General features: G+C 38.9%; 1 protein-coding gene across 1 annotated transcript; it reads left to right on the top strand.

Moving 5' to 3' along the window:
- The first annotated feature begins 14,249 nt into the window (after nt 1-14,249).
- Nucleotides 14,250-23,237, top strand: LOC121804962. Its single transcript, XM_042204696.1, has 7 exons — nt 14,250-14,386; nt 14,520-16,042; nt 17,015-17,155; nt 17,278-19,033; nt 20,289-20,545; nt 21,118-21,929; nt 22,015-23,237. The coding sequence occupies exons 2-7, from the start codon at nt 14,672-14,674 to the stop codon at nt 23,093-23,095; spliced, it is 5,418 nt and encodes a 1,805-aa protein (XP_042060630.1). The 5' UTR covers nt 14,250-14,386; nt 14,520-14,671; the 3' UTR covers nt 23,096-23,237.
- Nucleotides 23,238-23,437: the final 200 nt, after the last annotated feature.

Here is a 23,437-nt window from a genome sequence, read left to right as displayed (position 1 = left end):
AAGCGTAGATTACTAACACTAGGGTTGTCAATCCTAGATGCGTAACTCCCAAAAGATCCAAGCCCCCTAGCTCAAGTGGTTGAGGAGGGAGGCAAGGATACTGCGCCATCTTAGAGGTCACGAGTTCGACCCTTGGGAGGCAACTTGGGGATTAATTTCCCCTGGGGAGTTCTTGAGTCATGGCCTGGACCCAGGCGCTGGGGGAGATAGGTTAACTTGGTACCCTTGATTGGGTTGATACAGTTAACTGGTCTGGACCCGTGCTTGGGACCCAGGCGCTGGGGAAGATAGGTTAACTTGGTACCCTTGATTGGGTTGATACAGTTAACTGGTCTGGACCCGTGCTTGGGGAAAGGTTGGCTGACTCGTTCCTTCCCATCCCGACAACGAAGTACAGCTCGGTGGTAAGACGCTTCACCTCCGACCGTTAGGCCGGGGGTCCGAGTCACTTCGGGGGTTAGATGGGGAACCATCATCGATCCTCCTTAAAAAAAGGAAAAAAAAATCCCAAAAGCTCCTAAGACCCTTGAAATATTCTCACTCTCAATTAACAATGTCGTTTTAAGGGAAGCTAATTGTAGTGTCTACTAAGTGGACCTAACTCACCAACCTTCTCTCACGATTATGTAGCAAGTTATATGAATTCATCACAGAATGTGTCACTCAAATGTGAAGCATTATCTAACTACTTAGGGAAGAAACGAAGTAAAAATAAAATGGATATTAAATAGAGAACGGAATAGTATAACCAAAGTCGTTACTAACACATCCCTAGAATCCTATGAGTTTAGTTACACATTATAGAATAAGCTAAAAACATAGATTGTAGGGAAGTCATAAAGAAAATAAGAACTAAAGCAAATAAAACCCAAATGTTGAATCCTTGTAGCCTTGATCTTCTCTTGATTCCTTCTTCAACCCCTTGCACTATGAAGTAATGACAAATTTAAACTCTGGAATTATTTGGCAAAAAGAAGATCTAGATGAAGGATTAGGGTTGGAGGGGGAGCCGTGAAGGCTCCCTTTTTGGGGGCTATGAATTGGTGAATATTATGAATTAGGTTATGTGGTATTTATAGGCTTGAAAAAGATTTAAACTTGGTAAAATCTTTGCTCTAAGTAATAGTAATTAAGGAATTTTCGTGCCCCATAGGATAAGGAAAAGATTTGGCTTCACAAGGTAATGTCTTATTTCCTTCCTTGAATTTCCGCCTAAAATTCTGCACTTGACAGCGTTGCGCGACTTTGGTAGAACTGCCATAACTTTCTTCACAGAAATTCTGAATCGCCGGAAAATTGAGTTTGAACAGAGGCTATCGTGCGTGAACATGCCCAACGGGCACTGGAGAGAGTCAGAACGTTCTGGAGTGATTTTCAGCGACCGCTGGCTTGCGCTAGCGGTCCGCTGGGTTGCCTTCTGCTCCAGCTTCCGAACTTTGACATTTTTATGTCCTTTTTTACCTCTATTTTGCACATTTCTCACAAAACTAGTCAAAATACCAAAATAGATAAAATATGCCAATAATGGACATGTAATGCAACTTTGACACTCAAAACGGACCACAAATTAGCCTTAAAATAGTGCAAAATCCGTGCGTATCACATAATTCATGCAAACTTAGAACTCAAAACTCCAGATCGACGTAACCTAACAAGGATTCTCATAATTCAACACAAATCAAAGCAGATCTAAGAAAATGGAACGTGACTACCGAGATCTCATCTTCCTACATTACCAATTGCGAAAAGCATCCAACCAAATTGCAACGAAAACATTCATGAAATAAACTTAGCAACTTCCACGGTCTTAGCTCAACAACAGAGATATCACACACGGAATGAACAGAGCAATATAAAACTTCATAACATCATATGCAAATTAAACGATTCAGGAACTGCTTCACAAATACGAAGTTCTAAACTAAGAAATACTTCAAGATGAAATTGTAGTAGACATAAATTTAAAACGGTTGTTTCTTCGCCCTTCTCGGACGGTGGAACACAGGCACGACGAACTTAAAACTAGACACCACCACCACGGCCAGACACAAAACCCCTCTTCCAAGTGTGTAGAATGAGAATTGGAGGAATGAAGAGTAAATTGTGAGCTCCGAGACTCAGCTCGGGAGAGAGCCGATGATAAGTGTTGCCTCTATCTTCCTTCGTTTCCCTATTTATAGGGAGGCTTGAGGCTCTGATCCCTAGGGCACTCCTCTTTCAAAAATGTCAGTTCTGCACTTCGCTTGAGGATCTTTGGTGATATGCTCTATCTCCTTTCGCTGCTTCCACTCTCGCTCACTTGATCAGTTCGCAGCAAGGGTAAAATTGCTCCATTTCCTCCTTGATCTGTTGTCAACCACTTTCTTCATGCATTTTCTATTCCAGCAGATTCTCTACACACCTGGCTCAAAATCACACGTTATTTCCCAAAAATTACAGAATTTTACTCCAGAATAGATGCATGAAACGAGCCGTATCACCGGGCCGGGAGACATGTTCGATGAATACCTGCAGAAGGGCGAGACGATAAGCCTAGAGGTTTTGAGGAAGTTTTGTTGGGGCATCCAAGACATCTTCGGTCCAGAGTATCTACGAAAGCCAACCGCCGAGGACTGCCAGAGATTGCTACAAATACACGGGAGTGTGCACGATTTTCCTGGGATGATGGGCAGCATTGATTGCATGCACTGGGAGTGGAGGAACTGCCCTGTGGTATGGAAAGGGCAGTTCACTACGGGATTCGAAAGAAAACACCCCTCGATGATCCTGAAAGTCGTTGCTGACTACTGGTTGCGGATCTAGCATACGTATTTCGGTGTCGTAGGGTCGAACAACGACTTTAATGTTCTGCAGTCGTAGCATCTCTTAAGTGTTGGGTGATACGCTTGGATTTTGCACTATTTTAAAACCATTTTTGGTCCGTTTTGAGTGTCAAAGTTGCATTACTTGTCCATTATTTGCATATTTGACCCAATTTGGTATTTTGACGTATTTTGTGAGAAATATGCAAAACGTCAAAGTTCGAATGCTGGAGCAGAAGGCAACCCAGCGGGCCGCTGGCGCACCCCAGCGGTCGCTGAAAACCACTCCAGAACGTTCTGACTCTCTCCAGCGCCCGCTGGGCCTATTCGCCCACAACAGCCTCTGTTAAAACTCATTTTTTGGCTATTCTAAAGTCCGATCAGGACGTGATACACACCATTCTCTTTGTCTTTGAAAGAACTTCGCGTTGGTACCTTGATCATCTCAATCGAAGTTTTGTACAGAAAGTTATGGCCATTCTACCAAAGTTATGCAAAGCTGTTGTCACGCCCGCCCTTACTAAGGATAGTGAAGACGGGGAAAACGTGACGAGGGGAGGGACTAAGGAGCGGGGAAGAAATGGGGGACACAATAAAAGTTGACACTTAATGCAAAAATTTGATTAACTCCCAAAAGGGAAAATACTTTAGTCTACAAAAACATTTTAGTTTAACAAAAGTAAGCAGCGGAATAAAGTCTCAAAGTATTTGACATAATAAAGTCATACGAAGTAAAGTAAACTCTTGTGACATCAGTTTTCAAAGTAGCAGCGGAAATAAGTTATCAAAGAGAGTCATAGGATGACGCCTATGTATGAAGACACAACGCATCCAAATTTCCTAAGCCGACTCAACATCCATCGCAACACCCCGCTCAACCTGCACATAAAGAAAACATATGCAGGGCTGAGTATTTGATATACTCAGTGGACACACGCCAAAATATTTGATAAAAGTTATGTCATCCATACCATAGTGAACTTGAGTTTTAACATTTTAGAAAAGAAATATCATCGAGTATCACTAAAACATTTCATAGCCTGGCCAGGCAAAACAATCTCCCCACTTTCTCAACAATCAATCATTCACATCCTCTTACCATTGTGCGACGAAAGTGTGGCCACACTATTCGCCCACGAGACCGGCCGACTAGCAAGGACGGCTCACGATCCCCTCTGTGTACACAGCCTGATAGGGTTTGCGGCCCTACTTAGACCCGAATTCGTTTATCATAGCCCTATAGCCTAATGGAGCGAACTCACAAACTAGGCATCAAGCACAATCTCAACATAGCCCTATAGCCTAACGGAGCAAGCTCAAACGAATTAGGCATCAGGCAACAATCTCAACATCAAAACAATCACGGCATGACATAACACTTTAAACCACCCTTATATCTCCAATATCATAATTTTGAAACGTAAAAGAGTTTTAGTAAAGAAAGCCCACCTCGATTGTTTACAAACACGGTTCACAATTTTATTGAAATCCTTGCTCTTCGTACCCAGGTACGCACAACAACCCTTATCAACATCATAACCACATAATACAACACAATTAGTTTCCTATCAACACATTACTCATGAATGCCCTATCGTTCCTTTCATCGTTTTCTTAGATTGCCCATCCCCAAACGTTCATCAACAAAAACAAAACGAACACTCAAGCATACATCAACGTGTAACACATAGCCACATCATAGGATACGTTTCTTATTCACACATGTATCATTTATTCACTCAAAACTTGACAACAAGTATTATTTTAACATGACAATAATCTGGTAGAACTGCACAGTTGTTTTGTAAAAATCATTAAAAATCCATCCGACCTCCGTTGGGGCTGAAATTTTATTAAAACACAATAGACACATCAAGGATAATCTAGTTAAAATTTAACATCAAAATCACATCTTTAGGTCGGTCAAATCAAAAATGAAACTTACTGGACGTGAATACAAATTCTGACAGAACTGCGCAGTTAACTTTAAAAATTCATTTAAAATTCATCTTTCGTCAAAAGAGGCTGAAATTTATACACAACACCGAACACATCTCAAATTCTACTCAGTTAAAAATTCGTGCCAAAATAAGATCGTTTGGTCGGTCAAACACGCGTTGGAATCTAATATCCGAACACCACAGTTTTTATGCTTCACAAATTCGAATTAGGGTTTATCTATCATTCATCCAAACACATATATTCATGCTTCCAACACATAATCATGCTTCAAAAATATCTCACAACCAAGTTCTCATATATTCACATATCATTCACCAACGAATCATCCACAACCTCACACATACACATATATAAACGCATATCCACATACTTTCTCATGCAAAACATCAATCCCAACCGATTAATTTTTAGATCTATGATTTCTACACTCACTATATGCATGAGGGAATCAAGAAACATGGGTTCAATGGAAAGGATGAGAAAGAGAATTCAAATATACCTTTCTTGTTCAAAAACAATCGGTAGGAAAGATAATTGATGTGATTCTTCGACGAATCTTGAATTTCCAACTCCAAATTGATGCAAGAACAAAGGATTGGTGAAGAATTGGTGGAGAAGGAGAAGAAGAGAGGAAAAAACGTGTGGGATGAGAGAAGAGAGGGAGGCGAAAATATGAGGGCTAGGGTTAGGGTTCTTTTAATTTATAGTCTAGGATAAATCCCACAATTAAAAATGAAAGTAGGCGTGTGGAATGAGAGAGATCAAGGAAAAAAAATACGTAAATCCTCAAATCCAATAGGAATAGGATTTAAATTTGGTAAGATATGGTAAGAGTTAATTGGATTTTAATTCAAGGAAGGAGACAAACAAGATACCAATTAAATCCACAAAATAATTCCTTCTCCTAATTACTAGGAGAAGTCGAAAATCTCAAGGGATGGCCAAGAGGTCGAAAATCATGTAGAATAGCATAGGGATAATTTGGTTTGGATTTAATTTGGATAAATCTCCCAAATCAATTAATTAAATCCGAGAAGAAAATATTGTTTCCAATAAATAGGAGGGCCGAAAATTTCAATAGAATGGCTAGAATAATTATGCATGGTCCCATTTAATTTAATTACACATTGGAAGCTTAATCACATTGACTCACATAACTCACAACAACTAATTTCACATAATTAACTCAAACACATAGAGACTCAATTTCCACAAAAGAAATCCTTATTCAACATCAACATTAATAGAAATAGAAGTCGCAAAATTTCGGGGTGCTACAGCTGTCAAGTGCAGAATTTTAGGCGGAAATTCAATGAAGGAAAGAAGACATTACCTTGTGAAGCCAAATCTTTTCCTTAACCTATGGGGCACGGAAATTCCATATTCACTATTACTTGGAGGAAACTTTTTACCAAGTTTAAATCCTTTTCAAGCCTATAAATACCCCATAACCTAATTCATAATTTTCACCCATCCATAGCCCCCAAAAGGGGAGCCTCCAAGGCTCTTCCCTCTCCACTCCTCAACCTAGTTCTTTCATCATTTTTGGAGATTGAAGCAAGGCAAGAGGAGCATGAAGATTTCAAGATTCAACCTTGGGTTTTGTTTGTTTATTTCAAGTCTCGTACTTTAATTATTATTTTAGTTCGTCTGTCTATGGATTACTAAACAATAGAATTTTGAGGTTTGATAGTAATTGATTTTCATGTAGTTCTTTTTATGTTTAATGTTCAGAACTCGTCCCACTTGATTTTTCTTGAACTTTTGTTCGACTAATTGGCCGTTACCTTGATTATTGTCAATCTTTGATCGATGATAACTTTGATTGGTTTATCTTATATGTTCATACAATAGTTGTGACATGAGTATTGATGTATGATAGGGAGAAATCGTGGTAAAACTTGAGTCAGATGAACGTAGAACTAATTAGAATAACAAAAGAGTTAGTGAAATCATTATCCTTGAAATTTCCATGTTTGCCCAATTCTATCTTGTTTGTTTTATGATTTTACTTTATTTATTTTTGTTTAGTTTCAAACCCAAAACTCTTGTTTCTCTAGATAGTAAATGATGCTTAGTACATGATAGACAGTTGCAATTATATTCCATATGTTCGATATTATGGTACTGACCTTTAGCTATACTATTTCTGCCTTGTATACTTGCAAGTAGTTGTAGTGCTAAAAAATAGTACATCAGCGAGTACCAGGGTGAGGGTCCGGAGATCAGATTCATGGCCAATGGCACGCAGTACAACAGGGCATACTATTTGGCAGATGGGATATAAACTCGTTGGCCCTTATTTGTCAAGACAATCTGGCATCCGGTTGGTCCAAAGAAATCTTATTTCGCGCGACGTCAAAAGGGTGCTAGGAAGGATGTTGAGCGAGCTTTTAGTGTGCTCTAAGCGCGATGGGCCATTATACGGAGCCTGACACGAAAATGACGTCGCCGATATCATGTATGCATGTATCATATTGCAGAATATGATAATAGATGATGAAGGATTTGCGGCAAAGCGCTGGGCATCGGACGATGGTGCTAGTTCAAGTCACGGTGTTTCCACCGCGCCCCTGTAGATGGGTGTACCATGTACTAATGAATACTTGATCCAACGATCAGGGAAACAACATATACCCAACTCCAGATGGAGTTGAAGAGATCTGGGCACGTAGGGGAGCGGACACATCGTGATAAGCGAGGCGGTGTTGTTTGTGTAATGTCGATAATTCTCGTTGTATAATTTTCTCCTTTTTATTATACAACGAAGATTTGGTTTTAATTTTTTTAATTAAATAATATTTTTTTCTAATAATTATCATCCGATAATTTTTATTCAACTTGAATTAAAATATGTCAATAATTGATTAAATAATGTGATTTGTGGTTGTGGACATGTCCATTATTGGACTGAATAAGTTTTTTGTGGTTGTGGACAAATTTTTGTGGCTGGTGGAAGAGTTTTTTGTGGCTGTGCCTTGGGCATGTCCACATTATTGTGGACACTCTAAGGAAGGGGGCATTTTCCTTGGGACAGATGGAGTACTATTTGCTCTCTCCACTCAACACACAAAAAAACATCTTCCAAATCCTGTGCTATCTATTATGAGATGAAGAGAGTACAATTTTCTTCATTCAATGCTCACATTGTGAAATCCTAAGTACTAACGCCATCCCAAAGGAATTCCTGAGAATGGGGATCACTTTTGAGCATCAAAGAAAGTCAAGCTAAAGACGTAAAACAAGTGCTTGTTGGAAGACAACCCAATTTTGATATCTTTTATTTTCATTTTTTGTTTTGTTTTAGATTAGGTTTTGTTTACTTTTTTGTTTTTGAGAATTCGCAGGCACACTGGCCGACGTCATCGTCTGCTGACTTTAAGTCAGTGACCCGCTGAAGAGCCCCTGTTCATTCAGTGCACACTCATCGACCCGCTGGACTTGCCGGTATCCACACCCGACGAGTCGGGTACCCGCACCCGATTTTGCCGGAGATCTCTGTCCCGATACCCTACCCGCCATGCCCTCGGGTATTACCTGCACCTGAGTTCTCTTCTCTGCTACACCCTCAATCATACTCACTATCATAGCAAAAATGACGAAGAGAACCAAATTCAAGGAATTGCCCACTACTTATAATATTCCGCTATTGCTATTAGTAATACAAACTGCTAAAGCTATTGTAGTAAATTTTCCCCTAGTAATTAATATGCTTATCGTCATTCCAACATTAAATAAGGAGTAGTGTAAAACTAAATAGTTCTACTTCAAATATTCACCATCCCCAAGCCATCAATAATACTAGATACTGGATTGCACTATAATGAGAATTAATATGGCCACTCAGTAGGCGCTGCATAAAATAAAATGGGAGTTGAAGCTTCAAAATTTACTAAAAATGTTCTTAATTCACTACTTGTTTAATAGTTCGGGTAATTGGCGGGTATATCGGGTATTCCTGGTCGGGTAACGGGTATACCTGATACCCACGAAATCCAAAATCACAATACTCGATCCCGCCTCGTTTCCCGTTTCTGTCGGGTATACTCGGCGGTATCGGGTCGGGTAGGAAATGACCCGATACCCGATACCCATTTCGATACCCCTAGCCTGCCATCCAGTCCAGATTTGTGCCATGTGATTCTCGAGGCATGCTTTATTTGTTTTATTAGTTTACTCACATCATTTCCCACTTTTCAAACTTAGTCTTAACATAGTTTTGAATAAGTTTGGGGGATAAAGTGGTAGAATGTGAGTTTAGTTGTTTTTTTAGTTTTAGTTTAGATTGTTTTTGTTTTTAATAAAAAGGAGGTGAATCTCGTCTGAGCATAACATAGAAAACTTAGAAATATTCATGTTCAGGGACATTATACTGGGTTACCTATTATGAAAAGTTCTGCTTGAGATGGCTTATGTATTGATTTGAGAATTTTGTAAAAAGGTGCATAACTTATGATTTATGAATTGCTTAGTTGCTTTGAATCATACTTATATGGATTTCGAGTTATCAAATTTCTCTCTTGCGTGATTTATCGCCATTCATTGACTTGTTTCTCGAGCTTGCTCCTAGACTGCCTAAGTCTATATAATGTTTAAATGATAAAAGAGGACATTTAGGATTTTAATTATGTGGAGTTGACAAACTCATAGTTTAGGATGTTTAGGTGGGTGATTATCACAAGTTGTTGAGTAAATTGAGGTATAAAGTTTAGGTTTCATCCACTTATTTGCTATTTTGAGAGATAACGAGTGCGTTAAAGTTTTGACTCAAAAACAGGTCTAAAACGAGCTTAAACGGAGTTGAACGGGCCAATACAAAGAATTTTCCCGCCCGGGTGTTTTCTAAGCGAAGAAATACCTGCCCGGGCGTTCTAGCTGGAATTGCACATCAAAATATAGAAACTTCGCTCGGTCAGGCATTTCCTATCCGAAGAAACACCCACCCGGGAGTTTTGAAGTGAATTGCGGGATCCAGACAAAATGTCCGGCCATGCGTTTTGCCCATTTTTCACTCCAAGTATAAAAGGGACTTCACACATTTCGATCCCTAACTTCCACGCACACGATTTTGAGCTAAATTGAAGACTTAGAAGGTGAATCGAAGGCCAAGGAGCCTCCCCATTTAAGAGATTGAAGGAAGAAGACCCCCCATCATTTCTACCCATTGGGAGTTCCTAGTTTCTCTTTCTACCATGTTTTCTTCCATTTACTTTGAGAATTCTTATGTTATAGATTTGAATATGTGTATCTAAGTTTCTAGTAGGGATTTGGTGAAGTTTGGATGGATTGTATGAATTGATCATTTGGTTTAATGCTTATCTATCTCATATTGTTGGATTTGTTGACTATTGAGCTTTTATTATCTAATTATTTAGCTATCAATTAGATACATCTTTTGCTTAATTGTTGTCATTGAGCAATACATGATTAGGATAGATGTGTAATCAACAACTTCGTGCAACCCATGTGATCGAGAGCTGCATGTGCTAGAGAGAGGGCTTGAGTCTGTGGGTCTTAGGAGTCGGCTTTGACTTGTAGGGAGTAAACTCCGACCTTAGAGGCCGATCAACGCGTTAGATGCACTCGAGAGAGGGTCTAACCAATCATTCCGACTTTCCTAACTACAATTGATGCCCAATAGATGAGCATGACCCGTAGGTGACACCCTTGATCCATCATAACAGATCCATTTCCCTATCGTTTCCCATTTTATGTGAAAACCATCTTTTACTTGCTTTACTTAGTTAATTATCGTTAATTGCTTGTTTGCTCTTTGTTCTTAGTTAAGAAAATCCAAAAATACATTTCCGTAGTCTAGATAGTGTTCAAAGTTGTATCGTAGTACTAAAATCGGCCTTTAATCTCGAGGATCGATAATTTTAACTTGCCAAGACCTACCAAACCCCGTACACTTGCGGTGATATTTTGATTACTAAAAATAGTCGAGCCAGGTTTTCGGCGCCGTTTCCGGGGACTAAATTTGCTTTCATGTTTGATATTGTGATAAGATAGAGATTACTAGTTTAGACATTTTAGGTGCTTTATTTAGTTTAGTTTCCTTGTTTGATTCTTACTTGTGTTTGTTCTTCTCTTGTCTTGTGCAGGTGTGTATGCTCACGCGCTCAAGGTGACTACCTCTTGAGCCTATTGATTTATAAATAGAAGCCACCAATAGAAGGAGAAGAGGACAAAGGAGAAGAACACGAGCTCAACATCTAATTGAGCCAATTGATAATCTAAATGGGAACAATGAGGGAGGCACACCTCTACCTCCTCTAAATCAAGACCAAATCATTCTCCAACTACAATAAAAAATGGCAGAGATGAGAAGAGAAAGAGAGGAGAAAATGAGATGAGAGACACCGGTTTGAGATGCATTTGGGAACATCAATATCCCAATTCTATCTTATGATACAAGGGTGAATGCCAACAATTTTGAGTTGAAGACGGCATTGATTCAAATGGTAGAGCAACATGTTTTTGTGGGAAGGCCCACGGAGGATCCTAATAGGCACTTATCCAAATTCTTGGAGAGTGCCAACTCGACCAAGCTTAATGAGGTTCCCGATGATACAATCAATCTCCCATTCTCATTATCGGGATATGCTAGAGATTGGTTTGATAACCTTGAGCCGGGCTCGGTTACAAGTTCGGATGACTGAGCCCAAAAGTTCTTGGAGAGGTTCTTCCCTCTAAGCTCTACTCTCAATCTACAAGTGCAAATCTCTCACTTTAGCATGAAGAGCCAAGAGTCTATGTTTGAAGCATGGGAGAGATTCAATGCTTTGTTGAAGAAGTATCCCAACCATGGGCTATCTCCGGGCCATCAAGTGAGCCTCTTGTTGGGGGGTTTGTATACTAAAAGAGCTTCGAGCATACATGTCTTTGTACAGTCAGCTTGTGCATGTATACGAGAAATGTCACGTCCACTTGTTTACCTAATTATGAGAATAGATAATATAATATAATGGTTTATTTATTGAAATATAAATAAACAAGTCTAAGGTTTCTTAGTAAGATGGTTAAAGTAGGGAATCTGATGGATTCTCAGTAGGGGGACTTGACCAGATCTAGTAAGAAGAAAAACGATTTCACAACCTAGATAGACATTGGCTACCTATTGGTATGGTTGCAGTGTTTATGATAATTTTCTCTTACCTAAGAAGTGATTAGTAACACTGGTGTGGTAGAGCACTGAAAGGATCAACCCGAAATATATTATTTATTGCTATCAACTGAAAGAATATACTTCAGAAATTTTAGTATTTCTTAGTCTGTGCAAATAATATTGATATTGTTTATTTAATCAGACACCACTTTGACGTATCAATATGTGAGAGTTTTTTGCAACTCAATTATGGTATCTTGGGTGGTAGTAATTGAATAACGTGAAAATATTATAATATTATTTCATAGAATTCGCGTGCCCAGTGTGGTATCATTTTATCCCCAAGAGGTGTTTGAAAAATGAATTTATTATTAAGAAATTTGCGCAGTTGGAATTTTATTCCATGAATAATAAATAAAGTTTCAGACTAGAGAACTCTTTGGAGAATTAATTAATTCTTCTTCGTAATTTGATGATTTAGATGGGAGTTCAATATTATTTGTTACTGGAATAAAATAATATCCCATTGGATATTATATTAGATCATGGGTTAATTGATTTAATAAGTTTATTGTCTAATGGGCTAGACCAACATCTAATCACATCTAATCACTCAATGGATCCTTATTCTAGCCCAACAGAAGTCCATCTTATAAATAGTGAAGAGAGGTGGAAAACCCCAAGACACCATACACAATTCACAACTCTGAAACCATAAACCTAGCTGCCGCTCACGCGCCCTCTCTCTCTCTTGTCTCGATTTTTGAGTCACGCCAAAGGGAAAACTAGGGTTTTGGTTCTTGCCATGTCTTGTTCATTCTAATTCATGGAATTGAATCAAGATAAGTTGCTTTGTGTATTGTTCTCCCAACATTTCATCTCATTATTGTTGATTCTTCAAGATCCGCCCACCGAATGAACAATCAAGGAAGTGAGATAGAATGGAAGATTCGTGGTTGAGAAATCATGGATTGATGGGAGATTCAACAAGCAACGTCGATCCATTCATGGATCAAAAGGTAACAATTGGTTCTCTACATAAATTGCATGTTTATGTGTAATTTGATGTGATTTTCTATAGATCTAGATTAAATTGCATGAAATTGGAATCAAATACATAGTCACCTAAATAGATCTGTAACGATATGTTTATTTTTCGTGTCTTCCGCTGCGGTAACCCCAACACCTCTTCTATAATGGAATTCATCAAAAGTCAACTAGACTTTGGCTTCAGGGGGTCATTCTTGGACAAGGGGGTGGATGAGCACAAGAAAATGCTTCAAAAGCTTGCCTATACAAGCAAGGGTTGGAGCTCGGGCCGAGATGGTTCAATGAAATTAGCTTCGGTCATAGATTCAGAGGCCTGGGGCCTAACGCGTTGGAGTTGGTGTGGGAGGGGCCTGGGCCGCCCCTCGGGACAATGGAGGGGTTGGGGCGCCCGTTTGCGGCCCGTCCGGTGTTGTGGGCGCACGGGCCCCTAACTCCTTTTTTTCAAAGAAAAATTCAATTATTTTTTCCCTATAAATACTATATTCCTAATTGTTTCTTTATTTTTTTTAGGAATTGTTATTTTTGAATTTTTAGGATTTATAATTTTTAATTTCCAAATGAACAATGAGTTTTTCGTGTTATAATTTTTCAACTTTTTCAATTTTACGACTAAAATAGTTTGTAGTTGTGAATAGTGCAATTTAATGTTTGCAACCTGAATGAGGCCTGCAAGTTTGTGGAAATTGTGGTCTGATGCAGAAAATAAGGAGAATGATGACATGGCATGGACTTGAGAGACCTGACCATGGAGCGAGGTTATGAATGCCCTAAATAATTAAGGGATGAGGCGGATAAGAGACAATATGCCCTTAAATTCTTAAATTTTAGTTCAGTTTTGGTTTCTCATACTAACATTAAAAATGATTACCAAAATAGTTTGATAATTTACTAAAATATTTAAAAACTGATAGCAAACTAAAATTCGATAAAAGTATCGTTATTTACCTAGAAATATTCTTTTTGTAACTTATTTGAATGTAGCTACCTATTTTCTTTCACTTTTAGGAAAATACTCATACTAATAACACTCCCAAATAAAATCATATATTCCATTTTGGCGGTAATATTTCGTGGCAAAAATCAACAATATTTGAGAAATTCAGGTTACACGACATACCCCTATTCTCAGAGGTCAGCGCGTGGCCAAAAACATCCCAACAAGTCAACTACAGAGCAGCCAAGTACCATTAAAAACCTGGTGGGCCCGGCTTCTATCCCCTCACTGACTCGTGCTATAAACGCGCTCCTGACGCGAGTGCTTTAAATTCTCAGGTGTCTGTATATTGTTTTTCCAGTGTGAATTCCGAAATCTAATTTCTTAATACCTCCGCCCCAAAGCAGTCTTCTTTAACAGTAGACAAAAAGCCCTAAACCAATTAGCAGCCGAGGAAAAAAAATTGATATACTAATTTGGTGGATTTTGCTTTACAAGCGGAAAATCTGAATCACAATCGGAGAAAGTTTGGTGTGTGCGATTAAAATCGGCTGAAATCTGATATTTACAGGGCTCCTTTTGATTGTTGTGTTTATTGTGCATGGTCCGTTATCCAAGGTCAGTCTCTCATCGGCCTCATTATCTCTGATTTTCTTATTTTCAGATTATCTGAAGCTCCTTTTTGAAGAAAAGGGGAAGGAATTGTTGAATTAAACGTGTGATGTGTGAGACGGATTTGTGGGGAGAGGTGTGAAAGTTATTTAGCAGTTTTGTATTGATTTTTTTGTTATATATTTGGTGTTGGAGGTTTTTGCTATGCGATTATCGCGGTTTGACTCAGTTGTGAAGAGGAAAGATCAGAAAATTAGGAATAAGTATAAGGGGAAGAAGAAGCACAAGAAATTAGATGCAATTTATGAAAAAGGTTACAATAAGAGCCACAGAGGGGTCCATAAGGTCGAGTCAAGTGAGTTTATTAATGAAGAGAATGAACATGAACTCCGGAGGAGCACTAGGGTTCGTAAAGCGCCTGAGTTGCTTGATTCATCACCTCTTCCACCTACAAAGCGGAGGAAGGTTGATAATGGTGTGGGTAGCAGTGTTAAGAATGTTAGGAGAGTAGATAGGGCGCAATGTGAAATGCCATGCTCAAGTTCGAGTGATGGGGAAGGTGATGGTTGGACGCCAAGGTTGAGATCCAGGCAAGAGAGTGGATGTTCTTCTGGAAGAGAAAGGGGGCATTCGTCATTGAAGGGAAAAAGAAAGCTGTTTCAGGATCTTGATCGGTTAGGGGATGAACAGGAACCTCAGTTTTTAATGAAGAAAGAGCCCTTGGTAGGTGAGAAATCAACGGTTGTTAAATCAAAGAGGCCAGGCAGAATTAAAGCATCAAATGTTTTGGAAAATGACAACCAGGAGGATGATCTGGAAGGTGAGTCGGAGGATGGGAAACCAAAGAACAGAGACAAGATTTTAGAAGTGATAAATGAGGCAGAAAGTGCTGAAGGGTCATCAGGTGAGTTGGAGGATGGGAAACCAAAGAACAGAGACAAGATTTTAGAAGTGATGAATGAGGCAGAAGGGGCTGAAGGGTTTTCTTTGGAGTGTAGTTTGGAGTGTACTAATGAAATTGAAATAGATTGCAATATGGCTTCACAGTTAGCGCAGGGAGAGGAGACTGTAATTGAAGAGATGGCAATAGAAGAATGCAACAGCAATGGGAACATCGAGGTAAGGGTAGAACAAGTGCAGCTGGAAAAATTAGCGTGTGATATTGTACCTGGCCAAGTAAATGCTACCGAGTTTGATTGTGGCTCAGCTGACCAAACAAAGGATGATGAGAATCCTGTAAAACCTCTTGAAAATGGTATTGATATTAAACCAGAAGACCGATACAATCCTCCAGCTGTTACTGACAGAAAACCTAAAATAAAACTTGGAAGGCATTGCGGTTTATGTGGGGGTGGGACGGATGGCAAGCCTCCAAAAATACTCTTACTTGAAGGTGCTGGCAGTGATAATGAGGTCTACAGTGGATCATCTGCATCAGAAGAACCTAATTATGATGTTTGCGATGGATTTGGTGATCAATCTGGATGGCTTGGAAGACTCCTAGGTCCTATTAACGATAGGTTTGGTATAGCAGGAATTTGGGTTCATCAGCAATGTGCTGTATGGAGTCCAGAGGTGTGTTTTACATTCCGAGTTTCATATTTACTTCAGTTATAACTTATATCTCACTTAACATGCAGTGGAATGTTGACCGCATATTTAGAGTGTTGGTTTATGCCATGCATTCATTGGTGTCATTACTTTGTATTAATACTGTTTTACTACTCATGGAATATTCTTAAATACAGAAAGTTGGTTAGGAACGAAAGAATGCTTCCCCTTTTCTTACCAGTATGAATGAACATGTGAGAGCTGGATAGAAGCTCGGTTTTCGGCTTATCTTTTATCTTTTGTCTTTGTTTATCCGATCATTAGTTTTTTCGGTTTTTTTATCTTTTGTTTATAGTTGCAGTTGGTATGCCCGGTGTCTTGTGTTCTGGATGCATTGGGGATCTAATTGCACATTAATTTGTAGTATGTCGCTTGGACAGTAGGCAATACCCATTGCCTGGAACATTCCTGAGGCATTGTCTTGCCTTTCATTTCACAGGGGATATGCAACTTATTGGCTTGAATAAATTTCAATAAGTGCGTGCCTTTGATTGTTATGTCATATTGGTTGCCTGACTTCTTAAGCTTTTTTACGTTTGTTTTCATTTTGTGCAACATATTGGTTGCCCGACTTACTGCTAATATGCTTTCCTAGACACCAGGCAAGACAAATTTGGCACATCCTTTTAATGTACTTATTATATGGTTAAATACAATCTTCGATCAGTGAATTAAACTGCAAAAAGTTTCAGGCTCTACATCATTGGTCTTCTGCAACTACCAATGCGGAAGCAACTGACATTGCATTGCAATTAAAATATATCTTCTTTCATTTCCTTCATCATATGTGCAATAATGTTGTGGGCTTCTTTTTACACATCACATGTTTTTTCTGCTATAATTCATTATGTTGAAACATTTAACGACATGTTCTTTTTTTTTTATTAATTCCTGTAAGCAAGTTTTTATCTGCTAGTCTGATAACTTTTTTTACAGGTTTATTTTGCTGGACTTGGATGCTTAAAAAATGTGAGAGCTGCGCTCTACAGAGGTAGGGTGCTCAAATGCAGCCGCTGTAGGAGACCTGGAGCAACCATAGGGTGTCGTGTTGATAGATGTCCCAAAACTTACCACCTAGTGAGTGGCTAGCCTATTTTGTTCTAACATCTCTTTTACCACTTCAGGATTCATTTCTTGCTCAATAATCTTTCTGCATGTTTTTTTGGTGTTGACTATTAGATTGATGTGTGCTTTTGCAGCCATGTGCACGGGCCAAAAGTTGCATCTTTGATCATCGTAAATTTCTCATTGCCTGCACTGATCATCGCCATCTGTTTCAACCATATGGAGTACATAATGCTCAGCGAATGAAGAAACTGAAGGCCAAAAAGCTGAAGTTTGAATTGCGGAAGGTTGCCAATGATTCATACCGTATTGATATTGAAGCGGAAGAAAAATGGTTAGAGAACCGTGGGGAGGATGAAGAATTCTTGAAGCGTGAGAGCAAGAGGCTTCAAAGGGATTTATGGAGAATAGCACCTACATATATTGGTGGTGCAAACTCTGAACAAGGCAGACAATTCGCAGGTTGGGAATCTGTTGCTGGGTTGCAAGATGTGATTCAATGCATGAAAGAGGTTGCTATTTTACCCCTCTTGTACCCTGAATTTTTTAATAATCTAGGACTTGCACCTCCTAGGGGAGTTCTGTTGCATGGATATCCTGGAACCGGTAAGACATTAGTTGTGCGTGCACTAGTTGGTTGTTGTGCCCGTGGTGACAGGCGCATAGCATACTTTGCTCGCAAAGGTGCAGATTGTCTTGGAAAATATGTTGGTGATGCTGAGCGCCAGCTACGACTTTTGTTTCAAGTAGCTGAGAAATCTCAACCATCTATAATTTTCTTCGATGAGATAGACGGTTTAGCACCTTCTCGTACTAAGCAGCAAGATCAAACACATAATTCAGTTGTGTCCACATTACTTGCCTTGATGGATGGCCTGAAATCTCGAGGTTCGGTTATCGTAATTGGGGCAACTAATCGTCCTGATTCAGTTGATCCAGCTTTAAGAAGGCCTGGGAGATTTGATCGGGAAATTTATTTTCCACTGCCTTCTTCTGAGGATAGAGAAGCAATTCTTTCATTGCACACACAGAAGTGGCCTAAACCAATAGCTGGATCCTTATTGAAGTGGGTGGCAAAGCAAACTGTAGGATTTGCTGGTGCTGATCTGCAGGCTCTTTGTACTCAAGCAGCTATATTTGGTTTAAAAAGGAGCTTCCCGTTGCAAAATGTTCTAGCTGCTGCTGGAACTAATAGCTCTGACAGAAGATGCCCTGTTATTCCTACTTTTACTGTGGGGGAAAAAGATTGGTTAAAGGCTCTCTCATGTGCATCGCCTCCATGTTCTCGAAGAGAAAGTGCATTTGCTCTTAATGATGTGGTTTCTTCACCTCTTAAATCTCATCTTGTTCCATGCCTTCTCCTGCCTCTGACAAGGCTGCTGGTTTGCCTGTGTCTGGATGAGCGTGTCTGGTTGCCGTCTCAGCTTAAAAAGGCTTGCAAATTGATTAAAAATGTAATTGTTTCAATCTTAGATAAGCGGCAAGTGCAGAGTCATAATTGGTGGTTGCAAGTTGATGGTTTGCTTCAGGATGTGGATGTTAGAAATGAGATTGAGAAGAACCTTTTGCTTGCAAACCTGGTTGGAGAGAACAACTTACACAGTTCTAATGGGGCAGATGAAAATACTGACGAACGTTCTGAAATGTTCCCATCCAAATCTATGTGTATGGGTGCCCGCACAGCGTTGTCTCAAAATATATCTTGTGTACCATCCAGTAAATCAGGATTCCAAGTTTTGATTTGTGGGGATCCTAGTTCTGGTCAGAGGCATCTTGCTTCATGTCTTCTGCACTGTTTTGTTGGCAATGTTGATGTATGGAAACTTGATTTGGCTAGTATCTCACATGAAGGACATGGAGACATGGTTCATGGGCTAACACATATACTGAGTATGTCAACATCTCCCTTTTCATTAATTCATATTAATTTGTTCTGTTTCAGGAGAAAAAAGTAGCACATTTATGATTTATGCTAATTTTAATTTCCGGATTGCAAAATTCTTTGGGACACATACATTTCTGTGCCATTCCTATAGAAGGGAGATATTCTCTTCCATGACCTTTTTCATCTTGATATGTATGCCATGTTTGTCTTGGTTTGCGACAAGTTTCAAATACTAAATTTTACATAGCTTATAATGAGTGTATTAAGTTATGTCGGACCTGGTCACATGTGGTTGTGGTAATTGAAGTGACTTACTACTATTGAGGATTATATCAGTCATTAGTCAGTTAGTAAATTCTGCACAAGATTTCAAATCAGTTTTGGTGATCTTATCATAAAAATTGCCCACAATAAAATATTTCTGGGAAGAACCTCATCATTGATTGTTCGTACTTTCTTATTTTCTACACTTACAAACATTTTTGTTCTTTTAATATTGTTGATGACTCGAACATGGTTCGTCCATAAATCTGTCTGGCTATATATTTCTATAAGAATACAAACATATAAGAGAGTTATTCATTTCATCTGTCAACGTATTTTCATCTACCTCACTGAAAGCATTTGATGAATACAATAGGTCGATTTTAGTTCCTTGAGAGTTAGAGTCTCCTATTAACGTCTACAGCAGTTGCCTTATTGTCTTTTGATGCACGGTGCCTTGTTTTTTAGTTTTAGTAATTAATGAGTATTTAATTTCATTTTGCTTGTAGATAGTATTTGCTTTAGTTCTTCTTGTGCTTCATTAACATGATTCTAGTGCAATTTTGATGATAAATATTGTTTGTATACCAGTGTGTAGCATTGATATCAGTTATATGCATGCATGTGGATAGATGATAAATGGTTTGGAGCAACTTGTTTGGGAGGGATGGAATTAAGTGATTTATGAGAATATGATATAATTGCTTGGTTTTCTGCTGAGGTTGGTAGCCAAATTTTGGCTAGTAAGACATTTTAAGACTATTGATCTATCTAATTGCTTAAATGCCTATAAAACAGATATTTTCCTCATTATTCTAATTAATACTACTTTATTATGTTTCTCTTTTGTGCACTGAATGATGAATATTACATGTCACAGTGAGATCTGATCTACTTGCTTAAATGCCTATAAAACTGATATTTTCCTCATTATTCTAATTATTCTTTTACTATGTTTCTCTTTGTGCACTGAATGATGAATATTACATGTTGTAGTGAGATCTGCCGGAGCACATGTTAGCATGCTTTATATGCCAATGATCGATTTGTGGGGTATTGAGACAAGTCATGAAGCCTCTGAAGATGACCGTGAAACATCTGATGCTGGCAATGGTATGGAATATGAATTCTGCCCAAGTGCTCATGCAGAGGGTATCGAGTCTCAAACTGCTGCAAGGAAGGCCTCATACCTTTGGACCTCTTTCGTAGAGCAGGTGGAGTCTATACGCGTAAATAGCTCCTTGATAATACTCGTAAGTTGGCATCCTCTGATTATATTTTTAAAGTTGCGATCATTTATTAATCAGAAAAGTTTACTTGTAGCTTTTCATCTAATTTTAAAATCAAACTACCAATGGTCAGTGTGTTCCTTTTACAATATCAAAAAAGTTGAGATCGTTTATTAATAAGAAAAGTTTACTTGTAGCTTTTCATCTAATTTTAATATCAAACTACCAATGTTCAGTGTGTTCCTTTTACAATATCTAGGGTTTGTGCATCTAGTCCCAGAAAGCTGATGTTTGTATATATATGTAGACACTAGACACACATGCATACCACTCTTACTGGGGCCTTCCTGAATTTGATCAGCATTTACAGAAAGTTCTATTCTTTCATTCTTCTCTTATAAAAGTTCAAACATATTTTGTGAGGGCATGGTAGAAAAGAAGTCTGGACTGGACAATTTAGACATGATGTAATAAAGTATGACACTAGATTTTTGGCAAGAATCTTTTGTACTTCCTTCCATCCTCTCTCCCTATCTCTTATTGAAAAGATGCTACATTCTTTTGAGAAATGATTATTACTATATCTCCTTTAACAGGCTACAGCAGAAGTACCATTTTCTTTGCTTCCTGATAGAATAAGGCATTTCTTTGGGAATGAAATATTGAATTGCATCCAATCAAGTCCATTGGGGCATAAGGTGCCACAGTTCTCTGTGCAGCTTGACGGGAAATTTGACCATGATAAGGTGATTAGCTTATTTGCTGCTGAGTTGACCAAGGATTTGGCGCAGTATTTTATTCAGTCACATCATGGTGAAAATCATATACACGTGAACTCAGTTGATGTGGAAGCTTATCATACAGCTGATGGTGATACTAGTCAAGTTCGTCATAGCAAACCTTGCCATGTGAGTCCCTCCATTCCAGCTGGTTTGACAAATAAAACTTTGAAAGGGAAATCAAGCTTGCAGTTGGCAATATCAACATTCGGCTATCAGATTCTTTATTATCCTCATTTTGCTGAACTTTGCTGGTATACATCCAAGTTGAAAGAAGGTCCTTTTGCCAATGCCACTGGACCTTGGAAAGGCTGGCCCTTCAACACTTGTATTGTTCGTCCTGTCAACTTCATGGAGGATGTCGCTGCTGCTTCTAGTTCCAATAATATTAGGAGCAAAGAGTTTAGTTTAGTTAGAGGACTAGTTGCTGTAGGGTTATCAGCATATAGAGGTGAATACAAATCACTAAGGGAAGTTTTCTCTGAGGTTCGAAAGGTTTTGGAAGCTCTAGTTCGAATAATTGATGACAAAATTCAAGCTGGGAAAGACAGAACCCAGTTCATTCGTCTTCTATCACAAGTGGCTTATCTTGAGGACATGGTTTGCAGTTGGGCTCACGCACTACATAGGTATTACCCTTCTTTTACTGCTTTTGCAATTATCCCTAGTGTCTCATTTTATTCTTATCTTCACTAAAATAAGAATTACTTTCAGCCTAGAGGTTGATGCTCATATTCAGGAGGCAAATGCCAAAGTTTTTGTGGGACCATCTGAAGGTGACGGCCGCAAGATAGGTGATCTGAAAGCAAATAATGAACACAGTTCAGAAGTGTTCGAGAAAGGCTCCCAGGAAGTTAGTCCCACAGAATGTGCAGATGCAGGTGATGGAGTCGCTGTCACTGCTCAAGAGCCTTCCCATACAGTTGCCACAGATGATACTTGCTCTCATGAACACAGCTTAGAGCCAACCGAAGTTAACTTACAGTCTTCTAAGGCTGAAGTCTTAGCACCGAATGGAGTTAATTTAGAGTCTTCTAAGACAGAAATTGCTGGAGATCATGCAGAAGTAGAGCACGTTCCATCCGTCAAACTTTCTAATGGTTTCATGGAGAGTAGTTCAGAACTTCGTGATGGTCCCTCCGTTTTAGGCGATAAGCATTCTACTCTCGCAGGAAATGGCAACCAGCCGAATTGCCTCCCAAATGATAATTGCATTCTGTCCAAAGATACCAGTGAAAACATAGGTCAAAGTAATATCAACGTCAACTCTTCACCAGGGCCTAGAAGTTCCGGAAGTGGTTCGGTTGCTATATGCTTTTACCAGTGCTGTCTGGAGTGCTTTGTCACCCTAAGCAACTTACTGTTGAGGGTTATCAATGTCGAGTGGAAAAGTAGAGGAAGTCAATCAACCGTAGAGGATGTTCACGATTTTGTTGCCTCTTTATCTGCAAATCTTCATTTATCACTAAGTAAAATATTACGCCAAGGTGAAATCTCCTGTGGCATGAATGGCAAAGAATGTAGAGAACACTGTATGTGCCGGACATCGCAGGCTGAAGGCATAACAGATCTCAACAAGTCAGACATGGTGGATTGTAAGAGTCACTCAACGTGCAAGGACACGAGCAGGGAGGAGGAGAAGATTTCTAAAGGGATCAATCGGAGATTTGTTTTCAAGGATGGAGTGCTGGCTAATTTAGACACAGGTACTGATGTTTCTTTTCACTGTAAATATGAGAAATTATGCCTTTGTTTTCTTATGGAGTGGTTGGTAGCTAGCAAGGTTTCACATTAACATCTTCACATCGGTTGTTGCTTCCGCAAATTTTGACGCACTTGCGGAATATTCTACGTTCGTCTGTAAACGCAACGCTCAAATTTTGTGTTCGGAACTATATTGCTTACACAGTTGAAGTTATTGATTTATTTACTTGAAACTACGTTTTCCCTATCCAAGCCCAATGTATTGCTATTTTTGTTTGGAGCTTTCAAATTTTATAAGAATGAGATTCATGAGAATTATCTAAGCACAAACACATAATATCCATGAATTTGAGATGAACAAATAAATGTAACATTTGCACAACCACAAATCAACAGTTGTGATTGTACATTTGTTACATTCATTTGTTTATAT

Source organism: Salvia splendens, chromosome 5, assembly GCF_004379255.2.
Source record: "Salvia splendens isolate huo1 chromosome 5, SspV2, whole genome shotgun sequence".
NCBI lineage: Eukaryota > Viridiplantae > Streptophyta > Magnoliopsida > Lamiales > Lamiaceae > Salvia > Salvia splendens.
The sequence above is the reverse complement of the archived record's forward strand: the minus strand, read 5'-3'. Positions and strand labels throughout refer to the sequence as shown.